Source organism: Chiloscyllium plagiosum, unplaced genomic scaffold, assembly GCF_037043375.1.
Source record: "Chiloscyllium plagiosum isolate Xiang-an unplaced genomic scaffold, Cpla_swu_hap1 HiC_scaffold_8, whole genome shotgun sequence".
NCBI classification, from domain to species: domain Eukaryota; kingdom Metazoa; phylum Chordata; class Chondrichthyes; order Orectolobiformes; family Hemiscylliidae; genus Chiloscyllium; species Chiloscyllium plagiosum.
In genome coordinates this window covers 39,861,601-39,885,086 of record NW_028270146.1, presented here as the reverse complement: position 1 = coordinate 39,885,086, position 23,486 = coordinate 39,861,601, and the positions used below count along the sequence as shown (strand labels likewise).

The following is a 23,486-nucleotide window of genomic DNA, read 5'->3' as shown; positions in this document are numbered from 1 at the left end:
TACGCGTACACCGGATCTGTTCAGATGAGGAGGAATGTGACGGGCACCTGGAAGAACTCAGGGATGCCCTCATAAGAACAGGGTATAATGCTCACCTCATCAACTGACAGTTCCGACATGCCACAGCAAGGAAACTTTAGGAGCAACTAAATCAAATTGAGAGGGAAACAAATTGTATCAAAATAGTTGGGACAGAGTAGTTAAAAGCAGTTCTCACAGTAGGTGACAATGTCCCAGATTTGTATTCTGACATTGAGTCATAGAGATGTACAGCACGTAAACAGGCCCTTTGCTCTAACTCGTCGATGCCGACCAGATATCTCAACCCAATCTAGTCCCACCTGCCAGCACCTGGCCCATATCCCTCCAAACCCTTTCTATTCATATACCCATCCAGATGCCTATGAAATTTTGAATTGTACTAGCATCTACCACTTCCTCTGGCAGCTCATTCCATACAGTGGGCGGCACGGTGGCACAGTGATTAGCACTGCTGCCTCACAGCGCCTGAGACCCGGGTTCAATTCCCGCCTCAGGCGACTGACTGTGTGGAGTTTGCACGTTCTCCCCGTGTCTGCGTGGGTTTCCTCCGGGTGCTCCGGTTTCCTCCCACAGTCCAAAAGATGTGCAGGGCCAGGTGAATTGGCCATGCTAAATTGCCCGTAGTGTTAGGTAAGGGGTAAATGTAGGGGTATGGGTGGGGTTTCGCTTCGGCGGGTTGGTGTGGACTTGTTGGGCCTGTTTCTACACTGTAATGTAATCTAATCTAAAAAAAAAAACATGTACTACCCTCTGCATGAAACAGTTGCCCCTTAGGTCTCTTTTATATCTTTCCCCTCTCACCCTAAACCTATGCCCTCTAGTTCTGGACTCCCCTCACCCCAGGGAAAAGACTTTGTCCATTTATCCTATCCATGCCCCTCATGATTTTATAAACCTCTATAAGGTCACCCCTCAGCCTCCAATGCTCCAGGGAAAACAGACCTAGCCTATTCAACTTTTCCCTATAGCTCAAATCCTCCAACCCTGGCAACATCCTTGTAAATCTTTTCTGAACCCTTTCAAGTTTCACAACATCTTTCTGATAGGAAGGAGACCAGAATTGTATGCAATATTCCAACAGTGGCCTAACCAATGTCCTGTACAGCCGCAACGTAACCTCCTAACTCCCGTACTCAATACTCTGACCAATAAAGGAAAGCATACCAAACACCTTCACTATCCTATCTACCTGTGACTCCACTTTCAAGGAGCTATGAACCTGCACTCTAAGGTCTCTTTGTTCAGCAACACTCCCTAGGACCTTACCATTAAGTGTATAAGTCCTGCTAAGATTTACTTTCCCAAAATGCAGCACCTCCCATTTATCTAAATTAATCTCCATCTGCCACTTCTCAGCCCATTGGCCCATCTGATCAAGATCCATTTTTAATCTGAGGTAACCTTCTTTGCTGTCCACTACACCTCCAATTTTCAGTGTCATCTGTAAACTTACTAACTGTACCTCTTATGCTCGCATCCAAATCATTTATGTAAATGACTAAAAATAGAGGACCCAGCACCGATCGTTGTGGCACTCGACTGGTCACAGGCCTCCAGTCTGAAAAACAACCCTCCACCACCACCCTCTGTCTTCAACTTTTGAGCCAGTTCTGTATCCAAATGGCTAGTTCTCCCTGTATTCCATGAGATCTAACCTTGCTAATCAGTCTCCCATGGGGAACCTTGTTGTACACCTTACTGAAGTCCATATAGATCACATCTACTGCTCTGCCCTCATCAATCTTCTTTGTTACTTCCTCAAAAAACTCAATCAAGTTTGTGAGACATGATTTCCCATGCATAAAACCATGTTGACGATCCCTAATCAGTCCTTGCCTTTCCAAATACATGTACATCCTGCCCCTGAGGATCCCCTCCAATAACTTGCTCACCACTAACATCAGGTTCACTGGTCTATAGTTCCCTGGCTTGTCCTTACAATCTTCCTTAAACATGGCACCACATTAGCCAACCTCCAGTCTTCCGGCATCTCATCTGTGACTATCGACAAATATCTCAGTAAGAAGCCCAGCAATCACTTCTCTAGCTTCCCACAAAATTCTCGGGTACACCTGATCACGTCCTGGGGATTTATCCACTTTTATATGTTTCAAGACATCCAGAATGTCCTCCTCTGTAATATGGACATTTTTCAGGATGTCACCATCTATTTCCCTACATTCTATATCTTACATGTGCTTTTTCACAGTAAACACTGATGCAAAATATTTGTTTAGTTTCTGCTGTTTACTTCAATGATTTGAACGGAGAGGCTTGTAGTACAGTATTCAGATGATACAAAAATAATATGCATTCCAAATAATTGTAGGGACTAAATGAAGCTGCACAGGGAGGTGGGTGTGTGATGGACTAGATGTACGCATTTAGTATAGAACATGTTTGAAATGCTCAGCAAGGACAGAGTCCGTATGTCAGGCTGATGACTGCTATAGTTACAGGTTTTATAGATGTAATTTCATATCAATGACTATGCGGTGGTATTCCTGATGAAGAGCTTATGCTCAAAACTTTGACTCTCCTGCTCCTTGGATGCTGCCTGACTGGCTGTGCTTTTCCAGCACCACACTCTTTGTGTAAGAGGTAGTATGTTTTGGTTAAAATAACTATATTCTAAAGAGGAGAAGGATTTGATAACAAAATAACAAGCAGTATTTCAAGTTCATTGAGAAAAAGCAAGTGGTGTTGCCACAAGCGGCCTGACAGGGAGGCAGAAAAATTATGGGCACGGGTGCAAACATGGGACTGGGATATCAGACCTATTACAGGAACATGGCAGAAGGAGGAACAAGACTAGCAGTTCGATGTTCTGGGGTACAGATCCATAAGGATGGAAAGGGAGGCAAGCGAGGAGGGGGCATCACCAATCCAAAGAAACCCAAACATATAACAGAAAGCAGGAATTTTCAGCAGTGCTTCGCCTGAGGCCCATTGAAGATGTTGCCTAGTAGGGTGATGAAACGTCTGGAAATGAACCTTCCAACTCAGCGAGCAAACCTACACCCAGAACCTCAACCTGAGCTACAAATCTTCTCAAAACTCGCTAAAATGGGTGATCGCTTTGGGATTGCACTATAACCCCACCCCGTGTCATCGGGAAATTAAGGAGCAAATTTGTAAGGAGATTGCAAATAGCTGTAGGAATAATAGGGTTGAAATTATCAGAGATTTTAACTTTCCAAACATAGACTGGGACTGTCAGTGATAAGGGATTGAATCGTCAGGAATTTAAGTGTGTTCAATAAAATGTTTTCAATAAATATGTAGATGGGCCTACTATAGAAGGCGCAAAACGTGACCTCTTCTTGGGAAATAAGGCAGGGCAAGTGACTGAAGTGTCAGTGGGGGAGCACTTTGGGACCCCTGACCATAATACTATTAAAAATAGTTATTAAAAAAGAATAGACATGGTCCACAAGTTAAAGTTCTAAATTTGGATAAGGCCAATTTTGATGGTATTAGACAGGAACTTTCAAAAGTTGCATGAGGGAGAGCGTTCATGGGTAAAGGGATGTCTGGCAAGTGGGAGGCTTTCAAAAGCGAGATAATGAAAGTTCACAGACAACATATTCCTTTTAGTATAAAGGGCAAGGCTGGCAGGAGTAGAAAACACTGGATAACTAGAGGTAGTTAGGGCCTGGTCAAGAAAAAGCAGGCATATTGTCAGGTATGGGCAGCTGGGATCGAGCAAATCTCTTAAGAAATATAAGGGATTCTCCAAGCATGTTAAGGACAGAAGAGTAACCATGGAGGAATTGGGCCCCTTAAAGATCAATGACACTGTCTATGTGTGGCATCACAGGAGATGGGTGAGGTCCAAAACAAATATTTCTCACCAGTATTTGCCATGGAGAAAGACATGGGAGCTAGGGAACTTGGTGAAATAAATAGTGATGTCTTGAAAAGAGTCCACATGACAGAAGAGAAGGTGCTAGAGGTGTTAAAATGCATAAAGGTAGACAAATCCCAGGGACCTGATCAGGTGTATCCCAGAACACTGAGAAGCTAGGGAAGAAATTGCATGGACCTAAGCAGAGATATTTGTATCATTTATAGCCACATGCGAGGTGCCAGAAGACTGGAGAGTGTTGTGTCATTATTTAAGATAGGCTGCAAGGAAAAGCCTGGGAACTGCAGACTAGTGAGCCCAAAGCCAGTGGTAGGCAAGGTGTTGGAGGGAATTCTGAGACACAGGACCTACCAAGGCAAGGACTGTTTAGGGATAGACAACATGGCTTTGTGCATGGGAAATTGTGCCTCACAAATTTGTTTGAGACTTTTGAAGATGTGACTAAGAAGATAGATGAAAGCAGAGTGGTAGACATTGTGCACATGATCTTTAGAAAGGCCTTTCTCGGGGTTTTACGTGGTAGACAGTTTAGGTTAGATCACTTGGGATTCAGGGAGAGCTAGCCAATTGGATAGAACATTGGCTTGATGATAGGTGACAGAGGGCGACGGTAGTGGGTTGTTGTTCAGACTGGAGGCCTGTGACCAGCAGTGTGCCACAAAAATCGGCACTGAATCCACTGTTGTTTGTCATTTAGATAAACAATTTGGATGAGAATAAAGGAAGCATGGTTTGTAAGTTTGCGGGTGACACTGCAAAATTGGTGATATAGTGGACAGGGAAGAATATTATGTAATGATGCAATGGGATCTTGATCAACTGGGTCAGTGGGCTGAGGAATGGCAGATGGAGTTTAATTCAGATAAATGCAATGTGTTGCATTTTGGTAAGGCAAACCAGAGTAGGATTTACAGAGTTAATGATAGGGCCCGGGGGAGCATTGTTGAACAGAGAGATCTAGTGGTGCAGGTGCATAGTTCCTTGAAAGTTGGGTCACAGGTAGACAAAGTGGTGAAGAAGGTGGTCAGACTGCTTCTCTTCTTCAGTCAAAGCAATGAGTATAATAGTTGGGGTGTTATGTTATGACCATATAAGATATTGGTAAAGCCACTTCTGGAGTACTGCATTCAATTCTGGTCACCTTGCTATAGGAAGGATGTTATTAAACTGGAAATAGTTCAAAAAAGATTTACCAAGACTAGAAGGTTTGAGTTATATGGTTGAGGCTGGGACTTTTTTCGTTGAGAGTGTGGTGCTGGAAAAACACAGCCGGTCAGGCAGCATCCGAGGAGCAGGAGAATCGACGTTTCAGGCACAAGCTTTTCGTTAGGGCTTATTATTTCCTCAGGGCTAATGCCCAAAACGTTGATTCTCCTGCTCCTCGGATGTTGCCTGACCAGCTGTGCTTTTCCAGCACCACACTCTTGACTCTGATCTCCAGCATCTGCAGTCCTCACTTTCTCCATGGGACTTTTCTTTCCTGGAGTGTAGGAGGCTAAAGGGTAACGTTAGAGACGTTTATAAAATCATGAATGCCATAAATAAGGTGGATATCCAAGGTCTTTTCTCCAAGGGTAAAGAAATCCAAAACTAGGAACATAAGTCTAATGTGAGAGGGGAAAGATTTAAAAGGGACCTGAGGGGCAACATTTTCATACAGTGGATAGTGTGTATATGAAACAAGCTGCCAGAGGACATAGTACAGGTGAGTACAATTACAACATTTAAAAGACATTTGGACAGATACATGGATGGGAAAGGTTCAGAAGGATATGGACCAACCACAAGCAAATGGGACTACTTCAGTTGGGAGCCTGGTTGGCATGGGTGAGTTGGCCAAAGGGCTTGTTTTCATGCTGTATGACTCCAACAGTGGTAGAATATAAATTCAGTCAATAAAATATGGAATTGAAAGCTATATTCAGTAGAGTCATAGTGATGTACAGCATGGAAACAGACCCTTCGGTCCAACCCGTCCATGCCGGCGAGATATCCCAACCCAATCTAGTCCCACCTGCCAGTACCAGGCCCATATCCCTCCAAACCCTTCCTATTCATATACTCATCCAAATGCCTCTTAAATGTTGCAATTGTACCAGCCTCCACCACTTCCTCCGGCAGCTCATTCCATACACGTACCACCCTCTGTGAAAAAGTTGCCCCGTTGGTCTCTTTTATATCTTTCCCCTCTCACCCTAAACCTATGCCCTCTAGTTCTGGACTCCCTGACCCCAGGGAAAAGACTTTGCCTATTTACCCCATCCATGCCCCTCATAATTTTGTAAACCTCGATAAGGTCACCCCTCCGCCTCGGACGATCCATGGAAAACAGCCCCAGCCTGTTCAGCCTCTCCCTATAGCTCAAATCCTCCAACCCTGGCAACATCCTTGTAAATCTTTTCTGAACCCTTTCAAGTTTCACAACATCTTTCTGATAAGAAGGAGACCAGAATTGCACACAATATTCCAACAGTGGCCTAACCAATGTCCTGTACAGCCGCAACATGACCTCCCAACTCCTGTACTCAATACTCTGACCAATAAAGGAAAGCTTACCAAACGCTTTCTTCACTATCCTATCTACCTGCGACTCACTTTCAGGGAGCTATGAACCTGGACTCCAAGGTCTCTTTGTTCAGCAACACTCCCTAGGACCTTACCATTAAGTGAATAAGTCCTGCTAAGATTTGCTTTCCCAAAATGCAGCACCTCGCATTTATCTGAATTAAACTCCATCTGCCACTTCTCAGCCCATTGGCTCATCTGGTCAAGATCATGTTGTAATCTGAGGTAACCCTCTTCACTGTCCACTACACCTCCAATTTTGGTGTCATCTGCAAACTTACTAACTGTACCTCTTATGCTTGCATCCAAATAATTTATGTAAATGACCTAAAAGTAGAGGACCCAGCACCGATCGTTGTGGCACTCGTTGTGGACGGGTTGGACCGAAGGGTCTGTTTCCATGCTGTACATCCAAACAGGCATCCAGTCTGAAAAACAACCCTCCACCACCACCCTCTGTCTTCTACCTTTGAGCCAGTTCTGTATCTAAATGGCTAGTTCTCCCTGTATTTGGTGAGATCTAACCTTGCTAATCAGTTTCCCATGGGGAACCTTGTTGAACGCCTTACTGAAATCCATATAGATCACACCTACCGCTCTGCCCTCATCAAACCTCTTTATTACTTCTTCAAAAAACTCAATCAAGTTTGTGAGACATGATTTCCCATGAACAAAGCCATGTCGACTATCCCTAATCAGGCCTTGCCTTTCCAAATACATGTACATCCTGTCCCTCAGGATTCCCTCCAACAACTTGCCCACCACCGACGTCAGGCTCACCGGTCTATCGTTCCCTGGCTTGTCCTTACCACCCTTCTTAAACGGTGGCACCACGTTAGCCAACCTCCAGTCTTCCGGCACCTCACCTGTGACGATCGATGATACAAATATCTCAGCAACAGACCCAGCAATACTTCCCTAGCTTCCCACAGAGTTCTCGGGTACACCTGATCAGGTCCTGGGGATTTATCCACCTTTACCCGTTTCAAGACATCCAGCACTTCCTCCTCTGTAATATGGACATTTTGCAAGATGTCACCATCTATTTCCCTACAGTCTACATCTTCCATATCCTTTTCCACAGTAAACATTGATGCAAAATACTCATTTAGTATCTCCCCTATTTTCTGCGACTCCACACAAAGTAATGTTGACCTATTATCATATAATCTCATACTATGGCTTTCTAGATATCTGTGACAATAAATAACTCAGAACTCATCTGGTTTCTCAAGGAATTGACAAACAATTAATAAATCTAGAATTTTAATCTAGTTTCTATCTCATGACAATTATCATCGATCATTGTACAAAAAGCACAATCTCGTTCCCCAGTACCCTTTAAGGAGGAAAATCTTTTGCTCTTCCTTGATCAGCCTACAACAAGATTGTTAACTACCCTCTGAAATGGTCTGGCAAGCCACTCAGTTCAGGGGCAGTTGCGGATGGGCAACAAATGCTGGTCTTGCTTGTGATGCCCCCATTCTATGAAAGAATTAAAAAACTAAACTGGTTTTTAAACTGCACCTCTACAGGAAGTCCCTGGTAGTGCTATGGTGAGTGTAACACTCAAACAGAGGCATATACAGCCACGTCACGTCCTTGCTGTGTCTCACACAATCATTATGTTACATTTATTTTACTCAATATGTTATAACATATCTCTGCAGCAGGTGGGACCTGAACACAGGCCTCCTAGCTCAGAGGTAGGGACTCTACCACTAAACCACAAGAACACAACTTCCCTTGGGTCTAAACTTTTCTTAACCTATTTTTCTATTCAAACTGTTCAGTGATATTATTATACACCTCTGGAGAAGTTGGGACTTGAATTCAGGCCTCCTAGCTCAGGGATAGGGACACAATCACTACACCACAAGAGCCCTACTTTTCTTGGGTCTACATTTAAATTGATGAGGAGGAATGGGATAAACTGTCAGTACTTAAAGTTGACAAAGTATTGGCACTGGATGAAATGCCTCAAAAGATATTGAAAGAAGTAAGAGTGGAAATTGTAAGAGGTACTTGCCATAATCTTTGGATCTTCCCTGGATTCTGGAGTTGGTGGTGGAGGAATTGAAAATTGCAAGCATTACATCCTTGTTCAGAAAAATGTAAATATAGCCCCAGCAATTTCCAGGATGATCAGTGTAACTGCCAGTAATGAGACAATTACAGAGGATACAATTGGGTCAGTGGGCTGAAGAGTAGCAGATGGAGATAATTTGGATAAATACAAGGTATTGCATTTTGATTAAACAAACGAGCAGGACTAATTCAGGTTTATAATTCTTTGAAGTTTGTGTCACATGTACAAACGGTAGTTAAGAAAGTGTTTAGCACGCTTGCTTTCATTGTTCAGACCTTTGCGTATAGGAGCTGAGGTTATACAGGACATTGGTCAGTCTCCTTATATAAGTTTATAAAATCATGAGGTATGTAGATAAAGTGAATGGCAAGTGTCTTTTCCATTGGGTGGGAGCTTTCATGATAAGGGGGCATATTTTTTAAGGTGCGAGGAGAAATATTTAAAAAAGACATAAAGGACTTTTTTACACAGAGTGGTTAATGTGTGGAATGAACTTCCAGAGGAAGTGTTGAATATGGGTTTAGTTACAATGCTTAAAAGACATTTGGATAAGTACATGAATAAGAAATGTTTGGAGGGATATGAGTCAAGAGCAGGTGGGACATGTTTAGTTTGGGATTATGGTCAGCATGGAGTGATTGAACCGAAGGGTATGATTCCATGCTGTTTAACTCTACGGTGCTATGACTCTAATATAAAAGTAAGAATGTAAAAACAAAACAGAACTTTTGTTCCTTCTATGACATCTCTCCAAAACATGGAAATCTTGCGGTACAGCAGGCGTCCTTTTGGCCACTGTGCCACTTGAAAAATACTACACGGTCTTAGTCCACTTTCTCGCTCTTGGTCTGCAGACCTGTAAATTACATCATTTCAAGTGCATATTCAATTACATTTTTAAATGCATGGAGGACATCTACCTTTTTCACCCAATAAAGCAGTGGATTCCAGATGTACCATACTGAGTGAAAAAGCATTTCAATTAGGTGATATGCTTAGGCAGCAAAGATAGGGCAAGGGAATAAATGATAAATGATAGAAGCCTGATAAGCACCAACGATCAAAGGGATCTTGATGTGTATATCCATTGATTCCTGAAGATAGCAGGACACTTAGATAAAGTAGTTAAGAAGGCATATGGGATTCTTGTCTTTATTAAGTGAGGCATAGAGTTTAAGAGCAGGGAGATTATGTAGGTACTACACAAAACATTGGTTAGGTTACAGTTAGAGTATAATATGCAGTCTGGAATCCACATTATAGGACATATATGAATGCAATGGAGAGGATGCAGTTTGTTATGAAAAGTGATGTTATCTCGTTGAATTTGTTTGAGGAGGTGACCAAAGTGTGTAGATGCATGTGGGGCAGTTGATGTGGTTTATGTGGAATTCAGCAAGGCCTTTGAAGAGATCCCATCTCGGAAACTGATAAGGAAGGTACAAAGGTCATGTGATCCAAGGTAACTTGACAAGTTGGATCCAAAGTTGGCTAATTGGCAGGAGTTGAAACTTTATTGCTGGAACAGCACAGCAGGTCAGGCAGCATCCAGGGAACAGGAGATTCGACGTTTCGGGCACAGGCCCTTCTTCAGGAATGAGCAGAGAGTGTTCAGCAGGAGAAGATAAAAGGTAGGGAGGAGGGACTTGGAGGAGGGGCGTTGGAAATGTGATAGGTGGAAAGAGGTCAAGGTGAGGGTGATAGGTCGGAGTAGGATGGAGGCGGAGAGGTCAAGAAGAAGACTGCAGGTCAGGAAGGCGGTGCCGGGCTGGAGGGATTCGGCTGAGACAAGGTGGGGGGAGGGGGGATGAAGAAACTGGTGAAGTCCAAGTTCATCCCCTGTGGTTGGAGGGTTCCCAGTCGGAAGATAAGACGTTCCTCCTCCGACCGTCGCGTTGTTGTGGTTTGGCGGTGGATGAGTCCAATGACCTGCATATCCTCGGTGGAGTGGGAGGGGGAGTTGAAATGCTGTGCTACAGGGTGGTTGGGTTGGTTCGTCCGGGTGGCCCAGAGGTGCTCTCTGAATCGCTCCGCAAGTAGGCGGCCTGTCTCCCCAATATAGAGGAGGCCACACCGGCTGCAGCGGATGCAGTAGATGATGTGGGTGGAGGTGCAGGTGAATCTGTGGCGGATATGGAAGTTTCCTTTGGGGCCTTGGAGAGAAGTGAGGGGGGAGGTGTGGGGGCAAGTGTTGCACCTCCTGCGGTTGCAAGGGAAGGTGCCGGGAGTGGAGGTTGGGTCGGTGGGGGGTGTGGATCTGACAAGGGAGTCGCGGAGGGAGTGGTCTCTGCGGAAAGCTGATAGGGGAGGGGAGGGAAATATATCCTTGGTGCTGGGGTCTGTTTGGAGGTGGCGGAAGTGACGGCGGATGATGCGCTGTACATGGAGATTGGTGGGGTGGTAGGTGAGGACCAGTGGGGTTCTGTCCTGGTGGCGGTTGGAGGGGCGGGGCTCAAGGGCGGAGGAGCGGGAAGTGGAGGAGATGCGGTGGAGGGCACCGTCGACCACGTCGGGGGGGAAATTGCGGTCCTTGAAGAAGGAGGCCATCTGTGTTGTACGTATTTTGAACTGGTCCTCCTGGGAGCAGATGCGGCGGAGACGAAGGAATTGGGAGAATGGGATGGCGTTTTTACAGGGGGCAGGATGGGAGGAGGTGTAGTCCAGGTAGCTGTGGGAGTCGGTTGGTTTGTAGTAGATGTCCGTGTTGATTCGGTCGCCTGAGATAGAAACAGATAGGAAGGGGAGGGAGGAGTCCGAGACTGTCCAGGTGAATTTGAGGTCGGGGTGGAAGGTGTTAGTGTAGTGGATGAACTGTTCAACCTCCTCGTGAGAGCACGAGGTAGTGCCGATATAGTCATCAATGTAGCGAAGGAAAAGATGGGGGGTGGGGCCAGTGTAGTTGCGGAAGATGGATTGTTCCACATACCCTACGAAGAGGCAGGCATAGCTGGGGCCCATGCGGGTTCCCATGGCTACTCCTTTTGTTTGGAGAAAGTGGGAGGATTGGAAAGAAAAGTTGTTCAGGGTGAGGACCAGTTCGGTCAGTCGAAGGAGGGTGTCGGTGGAAGGGTACTGGGTGGTACGGCGGGAAAGGAAGAAGCGGAGTGCTTTGAGTCCTTCGTGATGGGGGATGGAGGTGTACAGGGACTGGATGTCCATGGTGAAGATGAGGCGTTGGGGACCGGGGAAGCGGAAATCCTGGAGGAGGTGGAGGGCGTGGGTGGTGTCACGAACGTAGGTGGGGAGTTCTTGGACTAATGGGGACAGGACCGTGTCGAGGTATGCCGAGATGAGTTCGGTTGGGCAGGAGCAGGCTGAGACGATGGGTCGTCCGGGGCAGTCAGGTTTGTGGATTTTGGGCAGGAGGTAGAAACGGGCGGTGCGGGGTTGTGGGACTATGAGCTTTCCATGGTGAAGATGAGGCGTTGACAGGAGACAGAGGGTGGTGGTGGAAGACTGTGTATGTGATTGGAGACCAGTGTGCAATGGGATACTACAAGGATCAGTGTTTGGCCCTTTGTTTGTGAATTTCATAAATGATGTAGATGAAAATGTGGTGAGGCATGATAAGTTGCACATGACATAAAGATTGGCCAGGTCGTTGATGGGAGGAAGGTTACAGAAGGATATAAACAGACTAGAAGACCACTGACAGTTGGAATGTAATCCTGATAATTGTGAGGTCATATATTTTGGAAGAACTAACAAGACAAGGGAGTATTCAATGAAATGGCATGACATTAGGAAGCTCAGAAGAATAGAAGGATCTTGGCGCTTGTCCATAGATCCTGAAGGTGACAGGACAGCTTAATGGGGAATGTAAGAAGGCATGCTGGAAGCTTGCCTTTATCAGTCAAGGTGTACATCATAAGAGTGGGAGGACAGAACATAGAACTGTACAGCACAGGAACAGGCCCTTCAGCCCACAATGTTATGTCGAATATGAGGCTAAATTAAACAAATCCCTTCTGCCTGCCCTTGGTCCATATCCCTCCAATCCTTGTACATTCATGTGCTTATCTAAAAGTCCCTTAAATGCCCCTATCATATCTGCCTCCACCACCATCCCTAGCAGCATTTTCCAGCCTCCTCCTACTCTGTGCAAAAAAATTTGTTCTTCACATCTCCTTTGAACTTTCCCCTCTCAAGTTAAATGCATTAGTATTAGACATTTCAACTCTGGGAGAAAGATTCTGACCGTCAGCCCTATCTATACATCTCAATTTTATCTATTAAGTCTCCCCTCAGCATTCACTGCTCAAGAGAAAATAGCCCTAGTTTTTAAAGCCCCTTCTTCTAGATCATATCCTCTAATCCAAGCAGCATTCTGGTAAACCTCTTCTGTGCCCTCTCCAAAGCCTCCACATTGTGCCCGTAATGTGGTCACCAAAATTGAATGCAATACTCTTAAGTGTGGCCTAAGCAAAGTCTTATAAAGCTGCAACATGACATCCTGACTCTTGCACTGAATTCCCCAACCAATAAGGCAAGCATGCCATGCACCTTCTCTATCACTCTATCTACTTGAGTTGCCACTTTTAGGGAGCTATGGATTTGAACCCCAAGATCTCTCTGTACGTCAATACTGTTCAGAATCTTGCTTGTAACTGTATACCTTTCCTTAACATTTAATTTCTGAAAATGCAGCATCTCACACTTACCTGGATTAAACTCCCATCTGCCACCCCTATCTGCAACCGATCTATATCCCGCTGTATCCTTTGACAACATTCTACACTATCCACAATTCTAGTGATCTTTGTATCATCTGCAAACTTACTGACCCACCCATCTACATTTTCATCCAAATCATTTATGTACATCGCAAATAGCAGAGGTCCCAGTATGGATCCCTGCGGAACCCACTAGTCACAGACATCTAGCCAGAAAAAGTCACTTCCGCCACTACCCTCTGTCTTCTTTGGGCAAGTAAATTCTGAATCCAAGCGACCGTTACCATGGATCCCATGCATCATACTCTTCTGAATGAGCCGAATATGAAGGACCTTGTCAAAAGCCTTATTAAAATCCATGCCGACGACAACAACTGCTCTACTCTCATTGATCACCTTTGTCAACTCTTCAAAAAATTCAATCAAGTTAGTAAGACATGATCTGCCCCGCACAATGCCATGCTGATTGTTCCTAATTAGGCTATGCTTTTCCATGTTACTTTGGAGCTGTACAGAAGTTTGTTTAGGCCACAGCTGAAGTACTGAGAGCAGTTCTGATTACCACATTATAGGAAGAATGTGATTGTAAAGCAGAGGAGATTCACCAGGATGTTGCCTGTGATGGAACATTTCAGAGAGGCTGGATAAGCTTGGGTTGTTTTCTTTGGAGCAGAGAAGGTTGAAGGGTGAACCTGATAATGGTGTATAAGATTATGGGGAACATGGACAGGTGGATAGAAAGCAGCTGTTCATCTTAGTCGAAGGGTCAAGAACAAGGAAGCTTACTTTTAAAATGAAAGGCAGGATGTTTAGAGGGGATTTGAGGAAAAGGTTTCTTATACTTCCAATAAGGGCAGTAGGAACAGAAATCCTCATACCATTTAAGAAATATTTAGAAGTATACTTCTGTGCCAGGGCATTCAAGGTTATGGACCATTCTGGTAAATGGGATTAGAATAGTATTTGCAGGTTTTTAATTTGTGCAGACACAATTGGCTGAAGATCCTTTTTCTGTGCTGTAAACCTCTGTCTCTAATTATCCTTCTGCTTCTTCTGCAGACTACTTTATGGCCCTTGATTATCTGTGAAGAGAAATAGGTCTTTCTTACTCCCTTTAACTAGGTACCTCAGGTTTTTTAACAACTCAATTAAATTGTTAGCCCCCAGCATCATTTTTTGAAGAGAAATAACAACCTACCTTATCTTTCCTCTCAACTAAAATTTCAACATCCTTTTAAATGTCTGTACACTCTTTCTCTCATAATCATATCTTTTTGATGTCCTTTAGGCTGTGGCCTAGTGTTTCATACAGTGCTAATATAACCTTCCTGCTGCTATATTCCTCACAAAGCATCTTATATACTTTCTTAATCATTAAACTGTCCTATCATGTGACCCTCAAAAATCTATGGACATGCTCTTCAAGTTCCCTTTGCTCCTGTTTATTCATTTGCCCTTCCAAAATGGATTATTTCTCACTTCTCAGAATTTAAATCCACTTGTCACTTTTCTGAACAATTCATTAATATTTTCATTCAATCTATAGCTTATTCCTCACTATTAACCAATTAATCAATTTTTGTACCACCTGAAAACTCATTTGCCATAAACCCTACATTTAAGTCTAAATTACCACAAATATAGTTCAGTGGATACAATTTCAAAAAGAAATAAGGGGGGAACCACTGAAGACTGAGATGCAGAATTTTTTTCATTGAGGGCAGTGAATCTTTGGAATTCTGTACTCCAGTGAGCTGTAGAAACTCACAAATTTTTTTGAATATAGTTAATGTAGAAATTGATTCAGAAATCTGTCAATGACATAATGATGCATGAGTGTACTGAATGGTGATGTAGGCTTATTAGACAGAATGACTTACCCCTGATTACTATTTAGCTGTGAAAGCAAGAATTCTATACTGAGCTTGCAGAACCCCATTGGAACTAGTCATCCAGTCCCAGAAACAGCAGCTTGCTGTCAGTGAGCCAAATCTGAATCTAACTTGTCATTTCTCCTTGGACCCCATGGGGCCATATTCTTATCAGTGAGTCAAAGTGAATCTGGTAAATTAAGCAGTGTCCAAATCAACTCCACCCTCAGTGACAAGGAAGTGAAGCACAGCTGTGCAAACAAAGTTTTTCCCCCACAATTCTCAGTCAGAAATGCCAAGTGGATGATCCATCTGAGCCCTTTAGTCCTCCCCATCTTCCAGAAATGCCAGACAGATACGTTCAATCCATATAAAAAATTTGGGCTTTATAAAAATCCCAGTTGTGGTACTGAAGCCTTGTGCTCCAGAAATAACTGCACCTTCGGCCATGCTTGTTCAATACAGCTGCAATTCTGGAATATAGCTGATAATGTGGAAAATTGCCTGGTTATGTTCTGACTACAAAACAGGACAAATCCAACCAGGTCAATTATCATCCCACCAACCTACTCTCAATCATCAGCAAAGTTATGGAAACATACTGACATTGAGTGGTATTACTTAGCTGTAATCTGGCCACTCAGCTCCAGACATCATTACAGTCTTGGTCCAGACAAAAGAGTTGACTTGCAGAGGCAAAGTGAGAGTGACTGTGATACTATTCTAAAGGGAGCATGGTTTTATGACAATTACCAATCTTTTAAATTTAAATTTGGTTAGATTGGTGGACAGTTGACACTGAAAAGGGAACATTTTCAGGGCTAAGAGAAATAAAAAGCATGAGAATCAGATAGTAGAGGGATACTGATAGCATTTTACAAACAAAATCAACAATAAGAGAAAACAAAGATTTCCATATTTAAGGCCAAATAATCTGAGTGTATTGGGTCTTTATTTCAAAAAGCTGGCACAAATGCAGTAAGCCAAATAGTCTCTGTTATATGACACTATGAATTTAAAATTGTGACAATGAATGATTTGAGTACCATCAGTAACAAAACTCAGATTTATTAGCAAGTTGTTTGATTCTAACAGTCAGTTAGTATATTTCTCCAACTTTACAGACTAGAAATGAAACACCTTTGACACTGTCCCAGTGATTCCTATGTTGCTGCATGCTGAGTGCAATCAGGCTTTATTCTTGTGACGTTTGTTTTATTTTGATTCCTTTTTATGGAACTTAAATTTAGTGCTACAGGAGTTACATCATCATTGTTCCTAGATGTATCATTATTAGTTTTAATGAAAATGGCAGTGTTTTAATCTGACGCAATATATATGTGGCTGGCATTTATGAATTGTAGAGGAATCCTTTGGAAGCTCAACAACTTTAACAACACATCATCAGTGGACATCATCTGACTGTCCTCAAGAAGAAATGTGGAACTGACTGTACTTTGCTTTACCAAGGAAAAAAAATAACATTTGTTGGACAGCTTTATCACTCAGAGCCACCGTAGACAGGAATCAGTTAAGAGAATCTTGAGTTATACTGAGGCATATTTATCTTATTTTAACAGATCTTGATCAATCAACTAAAAATAACCAAATATATATATAACGTTCTCAAAAAAAGAAGACACTGTTTTTAAAGAAATAAAATCATTTACTTCCTTTAAACATTTTGACTAAAATCATATTTCTTTGCCTGTGATGAGCAGCTTGTGCTATTGCCAACAATTTACACAATTACACAAATGGACTTTAGTGTAATCCGTTTCACAAATTTGTAGTTAAAAGCAAGATTATTTTTAAGTATGCTCACATAAAAATATGGAAATATACATTTATCAAGAATGTTTTTTAAAGACAACTGCATATACATTAGAATCTGTAACAAAAATATTTTTTCTTGTAGTCATCTTGGTCATACCACTTAATGATAACTAGTTTAAACACAATATAAGGAGTAGGATTTATATTCAGCTTTCAAGCCAATAAAATAATAAATTACAACCCAGCAGAAGCAAAGTATACTGTACAATACACAATTGGAGTGATAAATGCTTTTCAATTTTCACCAGAGGACTACTATAAAACAATCATTTATTCAATGCTGACTACCAAGTCACTCCATCAGATCCTTACCTTTTCTGCACTCCAAAAATATGGAAATGTAGCATTAAAGAGAGATTGGGGTATTTTAAGTAATACAATACACCTGATTACAAATATAGAAACACATATAATTTGATGTGCACTACACCTTTACAATAAATTACATCAATTTCCATACAGTGATATAGTGTTACATGTCTATTAGATTCTACTGTACAGAAGTGCAAAATTAGCTGCAGTGATTTTAGTGTAAAGGCTGTTTAAGGTTACTTGAGAAACCAGAATGTATATTGTAACAATTACAGAATTTGGAGTCCAGTGTCAATTTGGAGCATATATAGTATGCAAGCACTAAAAATTTGTTCTAGTCCTCAAAAATGAATTAATTCTGACGTGAGAAAAGTGCAGGCAACAATGAGGAACACATCTGTGCCTCTATCCCTCTTATTACCACTGAGTAACATTACTGAATTTGTTCTTTGCAGTTTTAGGGAGCTGAGTCTAGCAGATCCTGTAAAGTCTTTGCAATATGGGGTGGTCGGGTTGGGGCTTGATCAATTAAACTTTGACCCATTGGTTTAAACAACGCCTTTGCCAGTTTAGTTGTAGCTACACGAATGTTTCCTCCACTACCAGGAAGTGATCCACTGTTTGTCATATTTCCCAGGAGATGCCACAAAACTGGCAAAACCTTTTGTTCAACAATCTGAGGCTTCCGTGTGTACAGGTCTGGTACCAGATCTGAAATAAAAAGAAAGTGGTAAATCTGATTACTTCCTTTTTTTTGTCATACAGAACAAGAAAGATTAATGTAATTATGTGCTGTTGCCTCCTGTAAGACGTTTAATGGCTAGCGGTTTTGACTAGCAATCTAGATAGACAGGATTTAGAGATGCTGGTGTTGGACTGGGGTGTACAAAGTTAAAAATCACACAACACCAGGTTATAGTCCAACAGCACTTCCAATTAAACCTGTTGGACTATAACCTGGTGTTGTGTGAAATCTAGATAGAGATTGTGAGGTTAAATTTCATTGTAGCAAACTTTATAAAATTAAATTTTAGAAATCTGGAGATTTGCAGGGTAGCACCAGAAAGTAATATGAAAGCTGTATGTTGTAAAAATCTAACTGATACACTAAGGGTGTTCAGTGAAAAAGAATGTAGCACCTCTCCCTAGTTTGGCCTATGCGTATCTTCAGTCCTACATGATCTGCTGAACTACTATTGCTCCTCTGGTAATTAATACTAGTTTGCCGGTTCAGTCAATAGACAAGGACAAATAAGAAAAGAAAAACAGGGTAGAGGAGAAAGAATGTAGGGTAGCAAAATGACTTTTCTATCTCAACCATTTTCCTGTCCATATGATCCCTTTAATGCCATTGTCTTCAAATAGGCCAACTTCCATGCTATAACTTTTAAATATTTGATTGCCATTACTGAGTTTCTGTTTCTCAGCTCAGCAGCAAGCATGGGCTGAATTAATTCACTTCACTTTGGGTTTAAATTAGATTGATCACTTAAGTGATCTGTAATCCTTTATGAGAATAAGTCATTTTTGACAATATATCCAACACTTTCATTAGTTCTTGTTCCTTCTGTTTGCTGGACCATCAAAAGTACATCGTAGTTTCTTCCATTCATTAATTAAGCTCAAGCCATGTTTTGCTTTATCTTCTGTCTAAGCATTTGTTTATACCATGTTCTTCTCATGTGATTACATGTATGTTTGACACTCCCAGTATACCTCACAGCTGAATGTAGCAACAATTGATCTACCCAAATTCTCTTTCTCAGTCTCCACAATTCACATGCTATGATAGGTCTAGAATTCATGATGAGTTTGACAATTCTCCTTGCCAACCCAGGCAAAATCCTGGAGCATAACACTTGGAGCAAATAGTGAGTTGGCTAAGCAATCACAACTGTATTAGAACTACCCAGTGTTTATATTTTACACTTAACTCTGATTACCCTATTTACACTACCCCATGTTTTCCTATTCTCTCTCCCTATTGTATACTTCAAACTATCATTTAAACTTGTTAAAGCTATCTCCTCCTTTCACAGCATCTAGCAATAAGTTCCACATTCTCTGTGTACAAACGCCTCCTAAATTATTTGATTGATCTGTTGGTAGCCATAATTGTCATTTTGCTTCACTTTCAATCACTTATCTGTGTTGAATTACCCAATTCTATGACAACCTCAGCTGTTCTGATGCTGAAACCTTTAGTCTTTACCTTCCTAAATCATTCTTGGCTGGCCTCTCACATTAGACCATGGGTCAGCCAAAACTATGCTGCCATTATCCTAACTCAAACCAAATTCTGTTGACACACACCACCCCTCAACTGGCTTATACTGGCTCCTGGTTAAGCAGTGATTCAGTCTGAAAATTCTCATTCTTGATTTCAAATCCTACCATGAGTTGGACCCTCCCATCTCTGTAATCTCCAGAAATCCACAAACACAGGAATCTGTGCTGTTCTAGTTTGGCGTCTTGAGAATCTCTTATTTCAAAGTGCTTCACCAGGTGAAGGAGCAGTGCACTGAAAGCTTGTACTTCTAAATAAACCTGTTGGACTATAACCTGGTGTTGTGTGATTTTTAACTTTGTCCACCCCAGCCCAACACTAGCATCTCCACATCATGGTCATCAGTGGTGGGGGAACATTCAACCTTCTTGGCAGTAAGCTCTGGAATTCCCTCCATAAATTTCTAAAACTTTATATGTCGCCCTTTCGTTTAATGCATTGCTTAAAACTTACCTCTTGTTTTTAGCCATCTGCACTCTATTTATGTGACTTGGTGTCCCATTTGATTTATAATGCCTCTGAAATGCCTCAGGACTTCTGTTACTTTAATTGTGCCAAATAAATACAAATTGATGTTTTGAACTCATTAATTAGATAGTTTTTCCACACCTATTTCAAATTTCCACATCCTACTAAGATGACATGCAAAAATAATTACTAACTTCTTCTTTGAAAATGGTTTTAAATCAATATTGCCCACTTGTTATGATCTCCATAGAGATTGACACTGGATGTTCAATCTTTTTAAAATTTAAAAGCTGAAAAAAATGACAAAATTTCACAATTTAAGGTTTTACTGTACCAAAAAGACTGAAGTACTATTTATTAAACACCATCTCAGTTGGCAACTTATTCTTTAGACCACAAAATAGAATATTCTCCTTTTTTGTTTTAGGACAGCTGACAAACATCTCACACATGTTTTACACTGTCCATAAGTAGACACTCAATTCTCCCAGAACCAATTTGAGGTTATTCTGAATTCCCTTAGATTTATTTATATTCTTTGCCCTCCTTAGCATGGGATCTTCTAATCTCAGAATGAGGTTTTTCCTGGGAGAATCCTCCTCCAAAGTAAGCTAGTTGAATCTTTCAACCTCATTTTTATCATATTATGAATTTGCTCCATGCATGAGCTTCCATCTGTAATCCTGTGTGGTGAGCTACAGAATCTTGTAAATTGTTGCTGTTGTCCTCTCAAATCCTGTGATACTAACCTTTTCTGTATGTTTTCAGGGATTTGTTGGATCCTTTCATTTTCCAAGCTAATCTCCATAACAAAGTACATCACATACTTCCATTCAGGTCGAAATGCCGATTGGTAATCCTAGAGACCCAACTCTCTTTTATCTTGTAATTAAATGGTCAGTTTAAAGTAGAACCATTTACAAACGGATCCTTCAAGACTTTCTAGGACTTGGGCTCAGTCTATGCACCTCTTTCCATTTAAACAATCTCAGCCCCCATTAATCTCCAACCATTGAACCACACAGTCTTGCTGTCAGGCAAACTTCAGAGCATGTCACAGGAAAAGTCCCAAAACAATATACAGTTATATAAATTGCAACTGTAATAGTTATTAACAGAAAGTACCTTTGGCTTTTGCCCATTTCTCCTGCTAACCACTTTACAGTGGAGGATTTCTCTTGGTTTAACATGTAAAGTACTTTTGCACTTACCCATGGCTTCAACATCCTTCAAATGACAAAATTAACCTATCCAATAATTGGTTTAGCTTTACCATTTCCTGTTTGTATATTCTATAAACCCAATTATAAAACTTGCAATCCCACATGCTTTTTTAAAAAAAAGTTACAATATTCAACAACTTCCCATTCCCACTTTTAAGAACTGTTTACCCAAACACATAAGTCCATAGCTCCTTTTTAAAGATTTACAGTTCAAGAGACATTAAAATATAGGAGGAGATTAGATTAGATTACTTACAGTGTGGAAACAGGCCCTTCGGCCCAACAAGTCCACACCGCCCCGCCGATACCCCTACATTTACCCCTTACCTAACACTACGGGCAATTTAGTATGGCCAATTCACCTGACCTGCACATCTTTGGACTGTGGGAGGAAACCGGAGCACCCGGAGGAAACCCACGCAGACACGGGGAGAATGTGCAAACTCCACACAGTCAGTCGCCTGAGTCGGGAATTGAACCCGGGTCTCTGGCGCTGTAAGGCAGCAGTGCTAACCACTGTGCCACCGTGCCGCCCACAAAGAGGTAGGCCATTTTGTACAAGTCTGCCCCACCAATCATTGAGATCACAACTGATCTGATAATCCTCAACTCCACTCTCCTGCCTTATTCCCATAAACCTTTATTCCCTTACTGATTTAAAGTCTGTCTACTTAACCTTGAATATACTTAACGATCCAGTCTTGACAGCCCTCTTCCATAAAGGATTCCACAGGTTCATAACTCCTTGAGAGAATAAATTCCTTCTCATCTCTGTCTTAACTATATGACCATTTGTTCCAAGATTATGTCCTGTTGCCCTAGAATTGAGACAGTGGATACTTTGCTGTAGGCATTTGTGCTATGTACCAGCTGCATTCGTATCAAATATGATTCAACCAAATGGCCATGTCTCAAGGTCGACAGGAAGTAGTCTGCAGTTAGTTCAAGAGAGACACCTTTCAGGCAGGGAGTGCCAGCATAATAACTCAACATTAATTGTCATCAGTCCAGGAGATTGGGCATAGCCCAATTTGTGGGCGGCATGGTGGCACAGTGGTTAGCACTGCTGCCTCACAGCGCCAGAGACCCGGGTTGAATTCCCGCCTCAGGCGACTGACTGTGTGGAGTTTGCACGTTCTCCCCGTGTCTGCGTGGGTTTCCTCCGGGTGCTCCGGTTTCCTCCCACAGTCCAAAGGTGTGCAGGGTCAGGTGAATTGGCCATACTAAATTGCCCGTAGTGTTAGGTAAGGGGTAAATGTAGGGGTATGGGTGGGTTCGCTTTGGCGGGTCGGTGGGACTTGTTGGGCCGAAGGGCCTGTTTCCACACTGTAATGTAATCTGTAATCAAAAAAACCCTTCCAGAAGGGGAAACAACCTTTCTGCATCCACAATGTCAAGTTCCTTAAGAAGCTTGTATGTTCAATAATGTTGCTTCTCATTATTCTAAAATCCAGCAATTACAGGCCCAATTGATGTAACCTGTCCCCATGAGACAATGCTCCCATATCTGTTTTCAGCCTGGTTAACCTTCTCTGGACTGTCTCCAATGTTAATATACCTTTCCTGAGATAAGGAGCCTAAAGCTGTTCACAGTATTCCAGCTGTGGTCTGACTAGTGCCTTGTCTAGTTTTGGTCAAACCTCTCTACTTTTATATTCCATTCTGGTTGAAATAAATACCAACATTCTACATGCCTTTCCTTTTACCCATCGATGCGAGCTTTCTGTGATGGACAAGGACTCCCAAATCCCTCTGTTCCATAGCTTTCTGTAATCTTTCTCCACTTACATAATATTCAGTTCCTCTATTCTTCTTGCACAAGTTCACATTTTCCCACATTATATTTCATCTGACAAGTTTTTGCTCACTTGCTTAACCTGTTTACATCTTTCTGCACACTCTTTATGTCATCCTTATCATTTGTCTTAATTTTTGTGTTATCTGCAAATTCAGCTATAGTACATTCACTTTCCTCACCAAAGTCATCAAAATATTTTGAAAATAATTGTGACGCCAGTATTGATCCCTGTGATAATCTACCAATTACAGGTTACCACCCTGAAAATGCCCACTTATCCCAACTGTCTTCTATTTGTTAGCCAGTCCCCTACCCATGTTAATATACAACATGCATTACTATAGGCTGTTGGTTTATTAAGCTTAATGTGTGGTACCTATTTAAATGCCTTCTGAAAATCTAAATATATTCATCCCTTGCTTTCTCTTGATCTAACTCACTTCTTGCCTCTTCA

General features: G+C 41.9%; 1 protein-coding gene and 1 long non-coding RNA gene across 6 annotated transcripts in view; one reads left to right on the top strand and one right to left on the bottom strand.

Annotated features, from left to right (window-relative positions):
- The window catches only part of LOC122553488 (uncharacterized), a 114,126-nt gene that overhangs the window by 2,114 nt on the left and 88,526 nt on the right, over positions 1–23,486 (top strand). The gene's annotated exons all lie outside the window — the stretch shown is intronic.
- Positions 16,276–23,486, bottom strand: part of togaram1 (TOG array regulator of axonemal microtubules 1) — a 172,834-nt gene continuing 165,623 nt past the window's right edge. For 2 of the 3 annotated variants that reach the window (XM_087989727.1, XM_043697298.2), the window contains exon 22: positions 16,276–17,967. In XM_087989727.1, the coding sequence (XP_087845853.1) occupies positions 17,714–17,967 (254 nt within the window). In that variant the 3' untranslated portion in view covers positions 16,276–17,713. The remainder of the gene's footprint in view (positions 17,968–23,486) is intronic. The other variant, XM_087989728.1, reaches the window with a different exon arrangement.